This window comes from Salvelinus alpinus, chromosome 1 (genome assembly GCF_045679555.1).
Source record: "Salvelinus alpinus chromosome 1, SLU_Salpinus.1, whole genome shotgun sequence".
In the NCBI taxonomy this organism is placed as follows: domain Eukaryota; kingdom Metazoa; phylum Chordata; class Actinopteri; order Salmoniformes; family Salmonidae; genus Salvelinus; species Salvelinus alpinus.
The window spans coordinates 31,945,740-31,955,449 of NC_092086.1; the positions used below are offsets into that span (position 1 = coordinate 31,945,740).

Genomic DNA, 9,710 nt, shown 5'->3' on the forward strand with positions numbered 1-9,710 from the left:
TCTCACAGTTGTGTTGTACCGGAGTTTCCTGACTTAAACGGAACCAGCAGCACTTTGTTCTCCACTGTCCATGGGATACATTTAAGGTTGTAGAGAGATAACTATTCCACCTGTCTTAGCTAAAGTGGGGTGGGAAATGCTCAGTAGGGTCTCTACTAACCATTGGGGGCTGTGTCGTACATATCCAGCAGCAGTTCGTTCTCCACCCCCTCCGTAGCCCTCCATAGGCCCCAATGCAATACAGTGTGTTACAGTGTATTGCATTGGGGCCTATGGAGGGGGCAGAGTGAAAAGCCAGTAGCAGGCCGTACGACACAGTTCCCCTCAAAAACTAACCATATTTGTTTAGTAGAGACCCGATTGAGTATATCCCACCCCAGATTATGACAGGTGGTAAAGTTTTCTCTCTAAAACCAAATATGTATACCATTTACAGTGTATTGCTTTGAAGGCTATGGATTGGGCAGAGTGAAAAGCCAGGCCTGAGCACTCTGTATTTAACCTGTTGCCCAGCACACGAGACAAATTCAAGTTTTCCAGACTCTGAGTAATTCCAATAACATCTATTTGTACTTTATTTATTGCATTTCTTTAAATATAGCCTACACAGTAGCTTCAACATATCACTATTTGTGTAAACTTTCAAAAGAAATGCTGGTATAAATAATATAATATTTAAAGTAAAATAAGTCAAATTATCCATACATTTTTTCAAAGGTGGTTGCAATGCTGTGAAACAGTTTCCTGTTTCCATCAGGCCTGTCGTGACATTTTTTATCCAACATGTACTTTACATAAAAAGGTGGACGGAAAACTGGTTACTGACTACCCCTAATTGCACTGTGCTCTTGTAGTAAATCACATGACTTCTTCAGAACTCACACTCCTTAGATAGACATCTCTAACCTCAGATTGACATCTCTAACCTCAGACAGAAACGTCTAACCTGTTCTTCCTGTTCCCATGAACATGTGATCAAGCTAGTAACATTATATATATTTTTAAAGATACATCCTGATTTAAGGTCAATAGACTGAAACGTGGAATAAACAGATTAATAAAACCATAAATGATGCTATCGGAGAATAACTGATACAGTGTATTCTCTGAAATATATGACTACAATGGCACTAGATTAACCAGTAAATGCTTGCCTAACAACAGTGACCTTGATACGGTGGCTAGACTTCACTGATGTAAGAGGGGCCTCTAACTTTTACTTTCACTTATGTCATGCCTGAAGCTGGTAGGGAAAACTGATTAGTAAGAACAGGTTATGTCCTTTTTGAAAGTAGACTTGAACAAACAATACCAAACAATCAATCCCATGTTGGTGTTCCACATGAGCATATTGTCTTAGTGTATTTGAAAACACAATTTCTAGAGACACTATTTCAAACTGGTCTGTTTCTGTGTCCTCAGAGGTGTGATGACATTGCACAGTACCATATTTCCGATAGAGTTAGTTGACACTTAATTATGAAATACATATATAGGACTCATACCACTGGAATGCTAATTTTCAACGATGTCAGGTTAGTGGCGAGTCAGCAACCAGAGCGTTGCCAGTTCGAATCCCGGGTCCGATGGGAAAATTCTGTGGGGAAGTGAGCTGGCAACCAGGGTTGCTGGTATAAAATCCCAGATGCCATTGCCTGCTGTTGTGCACTTGAGCAAATCACTTAACCCCCCCACAACAACAGGTCCCAGGGCACCCAGTGTGGCAGCCCCCTGCACCTCTCCAAAACCTGTATGTGTATGTTTGTATGTGTGTCTTTCGGGGGGGGTTGGGTTAAAAGCTGAAGTAACATTTCGGTTGGACCTTGTGGTGCAATTGACCAATAAACGGATCTCAATCTACAGTCTGTAAATGTACAGTAAATGATCCAGGACTGCAAATAACAGCAACTTCAACAATTATGACACTCACTTTATAAAATATGAGCATAGACATAGCTGCTTAGCCATTTCATACAGTAACAAGTTCACTTTGAACCTTATGATAGGTAAAGGAGGACTGAAACTATTGTTTAATGAATGTCCTACCAACACTAACAGACTTTGACAGACCATTCCCAGAGTAGAGGGACATAGATAAGCAGATTGGGAAGCAGTTGATTTTACAGTACAGACAATTATAATTCAAACACAAGATTTGAATGAAATTCAAAATGTATTTTCAGTTCAATTCAGAAATGATGCCAACCCTTTTGTGGACGCACTGGACCATAGTTGGAGAGTAATCTGATCATGGTGATTGGATCACAAAAGTCAGGTGTAAAATACCAGGTGTGAACAGGGCTTCTTTAGATGGAGGTATTACAGAGTGACACGCTGTAGATCGAGTACTGTACATCCATCAGTCAGCTTGTGATAGCTTGAAGCTCTCTGCAAAGTCCACCATCTGCTTCAGTGATCTCAATAGTAGCACATCCATGTCATCATCCAAGTCGATTTCCTCATGGTAGTTCTTCACAGGCAAAATGCAGTTCACTGGTACCCCCAGTTCATTACTACACTGCTCCATCTGCAAGAAAGAATATGGTTGCAATTCAATCAGATGAGTAGAATAACACTTGGACATGTATCTCCCAGGAAGACGAAAAAGCATAAATTAAAGTGCTCTCTCAAACCACTTATTTCATACTGTAGGCCAGGGCCTATGGTCCAGGAGTGCCTATCTTGGCAACCCGAAACCAGTCCGAGATATGAAACTCATGAAAACTGCGAAATCGTATAATTAATCCAAATAGCAAGTAACACAAAACCAGCGCACCAAAATAATTGTTCCTCATTATCAGTCATATGACACAGTCTCCCGACAGACATAACATGTAAATGTTTTCCTCATCAAGAAAGATTATGGAGCTCCAAATCTGCAAATACTTGCATTTCTAGCAAAACTTTAAAAATATTGTTCACTTACCTTCTCCTTTATATACTTGCTCCAATATACCTTTTTCAGGTCTTTCCTCACCAATGGACAGGCTAAATCCACTTTGGTGAGAATAACCATTTGGGGAATTCCTGCCAAATACATGGAAACCAATTGAATCTTGTGTCTCTTCCATCTTATTACTACTAAAGGTCTAAAGTATCACATCAGTTTGTGTATGTATTAAATAATTTGTTTATTTTACATGAAAATATACTGTATTATTAGTGAAAAACGCATATTTAAAACTGGGTTCAAGACCAGGGCAAAATTCATTTTCCAAACGTTGTTGAATGTTGCAGATAGAAATGTCATGACCAGAGAGGACATGAATCCTTGGTCTATAGGTTGGAGAGGCATGTTTGTTCTACACTAGATATTTCAATCTGAACGATCCAAAATGTTGTGTCCTGCTGAACGCGCCCCAGGGTTCAAACTCTGCTCTGATATGGGCTGATAAGCACCGACTAGTCAAATGTATGATGAGACCCCGCCACAACATTATACATTATAAACAATGTTCCATAAAAACTTGTTACCCATGTAACTTGCAGCTAGTCTGATGGCTCTCATCTTCTTGAAAACATCATTATTCTCATCATTCTTGTTGGCATTCATCATAGGTAGTTTATTAGCTGGTATTGCACTAACTAGGCAGTGAACTCTATCAGATAGAGTGGGGGCCTTGACATAGTACTCATTCTCCTCTTTTAAAGGTGATACAGGATTAAACTGGTGAAAAAAGAGGGTAAAACAATGTTTATTATATATAGCAAACATATTTACAGGCTGAGAAGTTGCTGTGTTCAGTTCTTACCGTGTAACCCTCTTTTACATGCCCCTTCAGGGCCTTGATAATGTCCGCCTCATCAACTCCTTTGTCAATACCATTCTCCAGCCCCATGACATCATAGAAGAGGAAGGGGTAGTAGGTTCCAGGTTTTTCTTTCACAATTTTGTGGGTTTCATACTGTAGAAATACATTGCAAAATTACAACTGCGTACTGTATAAAAACCATACGGCATTAATTATATATTCATGTAAATTGTCTACCTTCTAGAACAGGGGTCGACAACAGGCGGCCCGGGGGTCAAAAACGGCCCGCAAGAGATTTTTCTTGTTCCCAAGTACTCCCACAAATAAAATAAAAGATGTGATCGTGTCTCAATGTAATCAAGGTATGAAATGATTTTTATTTTTAAATACTATCTCTTTTGGGGCTTAGTTGCGGTCAATTTGCAGTGTACACAATATTATAATTACAGTGGGGAGAACAAGTATTTGAAACACTGCCGATTTTGCAGGTTTTCCTACTTACAAAGCATGTAGAGGTCTGTAATTTTTATCGTAGGTACACTTCAACTGTGAGAGATGGAATCTAAAACAAAAATCCAGAAAATCACATTGTATGATTTTTAAGTAATGAATTTGCATTTTATTGCATGACATAAGTATTTGATCACCTACCAACCAGTAAGAATTCCGGCTCTCACAGACCTGTTAGTTTTTCTTTAAGAAGCCCTCCTGTTCTCCACTCATTACCTGTATTAACTGCACCTGTTTGAACTCGTTACCTGTATAAAAGACACCTGTCCACACACTCAATCAAACAGACTCCAACCTCTCCACAATGGCCAAGACCAGAGAGCTGTGTAAGGATATCAGGGATAAAATTGTAGACCTGCTCAAGGCTGGGACGGGCTACAGGACAATGGGCAAGCAGCTTGGTGAGAAGGCAACAACTGTTGGCGCAATTATTAGAAAATGGAAGAAGTTCAAGATGACGGTCAATCACCCTCAGTCTGGGGCTCCATGCAAGATCTCACCTCGTGGGGCATCAATGATCATGAGGAAGGTGAGGGATCAGCCCAGAACTACACGGCAGGACCTGGTCAATGACCTGAAGAGAGCTGGGACCACAGTCTCAAAGAAAACCATTAGTAACACACTACGCCGTCATGGATTAAAATCCTGCAGCGCACGCAAGGTCCCCCTGCTCAAGCCAGCGCATGTCCATGATCCAGAGGAGGAACGGGAGAAGGTCATGTGGTCTGATGAGACAAAAATAGAGCTTTTTGGTCTAAACTCCACTCGCCGTGTTTGGAGGAAGAAGAAGGATGAGTACAACCCCAAGAACACCATCCCAACCGTGAAGCATGGAGGTGGAAACATCATTCTTTGGGGATGCTTTTCTGCAAAGGGGACAGAACGACTGCACCGTATTGAGGGGAGGATGGATGGGGCCATGTATCGCGAGATCTTGGCCAACAACCTCCTTCCCTAAGTAAAAGCATTGAAGATGGGTCGTGGCTGGGTCTTCCAGCATGACAACGACCCGATACACACAGCCAGGGCAACTAAGGAGTGGCTCCGTAAGAAGCATCTCAAGGTCCTGGAGTGGCCTAGCCAGTCTCCAGACCTGAACCCAATAGAAAATCTTTGGAGGGAGCTGAAAGTCCGTATTGCCCAGCGACAGCCCCAAAACCTGAAGGATCTGGAGAAGGTCTGTATGGAGGAGTAGGCCAAAATCCCTGCTGCAGTGTGTGCAAACCTGGTCAAGAACTACAGGAAACGTATGATCTCTGTAATTGCAAACAAACGTTTCTGTACCAAATATTAAGTTCTGCTTTTCTGATGTATCAAATACTTATGTCATGCAATAAAATGCAAATTAATTACTTAAAAATCATACAATGAGTGGCCTCCCGGGTGGCGCAGTGGTCTAGAGCACTGCATCGCAGTGCTATGCTGCGCCACCAGAAAGCGCTGGGTTCGCGCCCAGGCTCTGTCGCAGCCGGCCGCGACCGGGAGGTCCGTGGGGCGACGCACAATTGGCTTAGCGTCGTCCGGGCTAGGGAGGGTTTGGCCGGTAGGGATATCCTTGTCTCATCGCGCTCCAGCGACTCCTGTGGCGGGCCGGGCGCAGTGCGCGCTAACCGAGGGGGGCGGGTGCACGGTGTTTCCTCCGACACATTGGTGCGGCTGGCTTCCGGGTTGGAGGCGCGCTGTGTTAAGAAGCAGTGCGGCTTGGTTGGGTTGTGCTTCGGAGGACGCATGACTTTCGACCTTCGTCTCTCCCGAGCCCGTACGGGAGTTGTAGCGATGGGACAAGATAGTAATTACTAGCGATTGGATACCACGAAAATTGGGGAGAAAAGGGGATAAAAAAAAAAAAAAAAAAAAAAAATCATACAATGTGATTTTCTGGATGCTGCTTGCCTATTGTCCTGTAGCCCGTCCCAGCCTTGAGCAGGTCTACAATTTTTACCCCTGATATCCTTACACAGCTCTCTGGTCTTGGCCATTGTGGAGAGGTTGGAGTCTGTTTGATTGAGTGTGTGGATAGGTGTCTTTTATACAGGTAACGAGTTCAAACAGGTGCAGTTAATACAGGTAATGAGTGGAGAACAGGAGGGCTTCTTAAAGAAAAACTATCAGGTCTGTGAGAGCCAGAATTCTTACTGGTTGGTAGGTGATCAAATACTTATGTCATGCAATAAAATGCAAATTCATTACTTAAAAATCATACAATGTGATTTTCTGGATTTTTGTTTTAGATTACGTCTCTCACAGTTGAAGTGTACCTATGATAAAAATTACAGACCTCTACATGCTTTGTAAGTAGGAAAACCTGCAAAATCGGCAGTGTCTCAAATACTTGTTCTCCCCACTGTATGTTCTGGCCCCCCGACCATACACTCCCACAAAAATCGTCCTGTGGCTGAATCTGGATGCCTACCCCTGTTCTAGACCATATAGTTACAGTATGTTAGATATAGGTTAAAATATATATATATTGTTGTGAACAATTGCTACTTTGAATGTGTCACATAATACCTAAGAATGTACCTTTTTTGTGAAGCTTGCACCTGCAAAAGTATTATCAGCTAAGGCAATGTTCATACATTTGTCCTGAAAGATATTGTTGATGGAGTTGATGAAGCTGGATTTTCCCGCTCCAGCTGGTCCATGGAGGAGGATTCTGATAGTCTTCACTTGAGGGTTTTCAGGAACATAGTCTTTCAGTTTCTGCAGCATTTCCTCTTTCTGACTGTCAGAGGGCAGTAAAAACCAGAGAAAGGGTTAAAGAAAGGGTTAGGCTAAATCTTGATTAGGTTCTGAAGCACTTAATTCAACAACCCACCACCCCTACTTAAACACATGTCTCCATCTGGTTCATCATAAAATATAAGTAGGGGTAGTAGGGTAGTTTACAACATAAACATCCACATTGAAGTTGTAGTGACCTGAGACCAAACAAATTAGACTTGTGATCAATCTTACACTTCTCAGATTTGCATGTGTTTTTGTGCATCTACAAAGGTTAGTGTATGCTGAACTTACTCCCAAGGTGTGCGTCTCCATTCGTTGCTAAAAGCTGTTAAACAAAAGAGTCAGTACATATTCTGATAAAGAACTTCTCACTAAATATTTTTCATGAAATATTGAAATTTCTTCAATTACAAATTACATGACCCTCCCCTGGACTAAATTTTTAAAAGCAAAACTCTCCACAGAACTGAAATTGAAAAGGCATGATACTCCCCAAAATTACTCCATGTACCCGTTCCATAGATTCTGAAAGTTCCCTTAGCTATGTTACAACACCATTTAGCCTCCCAGAGGCTCTGTAAAGCGTTACAATGTCCTCAAACTCAAAGTAAAACATGTTTTACCTTAAGAAGTGTTATGCCTATATACAGTATGAAACAATATCATAGCTGATGTTTTTGGGGGCTCTTTCTGGGTCAGTTGAAAGCAGCCCAGGTGAGGTAAGAAGTGTGATCCCTTTAATCACTGATTAGATTTTTAAAATGTATTTCAATGGAGGTTTAATACATTTCTGGAAAAAAAAATGTAATGAAAAAGTACAAAATGGTGATTAAACCCCTGCATACATATAAACGTACTAATTACCTGGTGATGGAGGTGGAGCTGGGGGGCTAGGTTTAGATTTAAACAACCCCATGCCTTTCTCCTCAAATTATTCTTCAGTTTGTTTCAACTGAAATACAAAATAAATACTCTAAACAAACAAACAAACAAACAAACACACACACACACACACACACACACACACACACACACACACACACACACACACACACACACACACACACACACACACACACACACACACACACACACACACACACACACACACACACACACACACACACAATATAAAAATAATACATTCACTAGCCTTGTTTATTCCTGGTGCTTACATGCATCCTTTGTCTTCATCTTGTCCACATTATAATTGTGCCCACATTTTATTACAGGGTAGACAATTAAAGACGCATTGTGATATGATCTTCCAGACCACTTCCGGAGGTAATCAGGGACCAATTGCATCTGGATATCAACCAAGTGTAAACAGATCTGGATGGTCAAACAATTCAAATCATAATTATACCGGCTTCTAAAATCATTGAAAGGTAGCACCATTGACTTATGGTATCAATATAGTTGGGGTAAAATAAAAATAGAAATATTATTTTGAAATAAATAATATCTTTCAACTAATTTGCATACAGGCTGGCACCAGGAAATCTGGTCCCAATGCAACACAGGGGATCGATAAGAGACACATTTTAAAACCATGTGTAAAGACAACAAACCGTCATCATATATTGATATGATCAAATCAATCAGATCACAAAACAAACATGTTAGCTCAAGGTGTAAACAAGTGAACTGTTGAACAAACAATAGCAAATAATACCCCAAAATCCATAAATGTTTTGGTGTTCCACATGAGCATATTGTCTTAGTGTAAACATGTCTTATTTACAGTCTGTAAATGTACAAAAAAAAAATTATATATATATATGAGCATACGTAGACATAGCTATTTAGTCCTTTCATACAGCAACAAGTTCACTTTGAACCTTATGATAGGTAAAAGAGGACTGAATGTCCTAACAACACTAAATAGCAGACAGACTTTGACCGACCATTCACAGAGTAAAGGCACATAGGTAAGTAGATTGGGTAAAAGTTAAATTTTACAGTACAGACAATTTATAATTCAAACTCAAGATGTGAATTGGAATTCAAAATGTATCCTCAGTTCAATTCAGAACTGACGCAAACCCTGGTGTGGACTCCCTGGACCATAGTTGGAGAGTAATCTGATCATGGTGATTGTATCACAAAAATCAGGTGTAAACAACAGGTGTGAACAGGGCTTTTTTGGAGGTATTATAGTGACAGGCAGTTCATCCTTCCTTCAGCCTGTGGTAGCTCGAAGCCATCTGCAAAGTCCACCATCTTATTTATGCCTAATTTCTGAACATAACATCAACGGTAAAGCAATAAACAAATGGACCAAAATTGTCTATAACCTACCTCAAGTCTTCCAGTGATAAGATGTGTCAAGAATTCGATGAAGTCCCAAATAAGTGTCAAGGTTAAGTCTGACACTCCTTTTTATACCTCTCGAAGGATAGTTTTTTTGTTTGGTTTTGGTTTCTGTTTTGGTTTCATCTGCATAAAGAATGTCCCACTCAGTTCTATTCTTTCAGCAGCACAATTGATGACATCACCTTCATATGGTAACGAGGAAACATTCAAAATACAATCTCACATTTCAAGACTTTGTAATATCATTAGCTGATAAGACATAATACATTTTAATCAAGGGCCACTTTTATTGTGCCAACAAGAAAAGGAAAAAAGTAATTTATGAAAACAAATAAAAAATATGGTTTTAAAAACATATTTTAAGACCAACAATGACAAAATAGATTGGCTTAGAGCAATAACTAT

At 40.4% G+C, this 9,710-nt stretch overlaps 1 protein-coding gene across 2 annotated transcripts; it reads right to left on the bottom strand.

Moving 5' to 3' along the window:
- Positions 1–1,906: 1,906 nt before the first annotated feature.
- On the bottom strand, positions 1,907–9,410 carry LOC139573974 (interferon-induced protein 44-like). Of its 2 annotated transcripts, XM_071398006.1 has the most exons (9): positions 9,291–9,410; positions 8,165–8,321; positions 7,854–7,941; positions 7,281–7,314; positions 6,786–6,987; positions 3,753–3,905; positions 3,475–3,667; positions 2,927–3,027; positions 1,907–2,527 (listed from the first exon to the last, which is right to left on the bottom strand). In XM_071398006.1, exons 3-9 carry the CDS (start codon positions 7,903–7,905, stop codon positions 2,360–2,362), a joined length of 903 nt encoding a protein of 300 aa, XP_071254107.1. In that variant the 5' UTR covers positions 7,906–7,941; positions 8,165–8,321; positions 9,291–9,410; the 3' UTR covers positions 1,907–2,359. The 2 variants fall into 2 exon arrangements, with proteins under 2 accessions (XP_071254107.1, XP_071254117.1); XM_071398016.1 differs by lacking the exon at positions 8,165–8,321 and having other exon boundaries at positions 9,291–9,402.
- Positions 9,411–9,710: the final 300 nt, after the last annotated feature.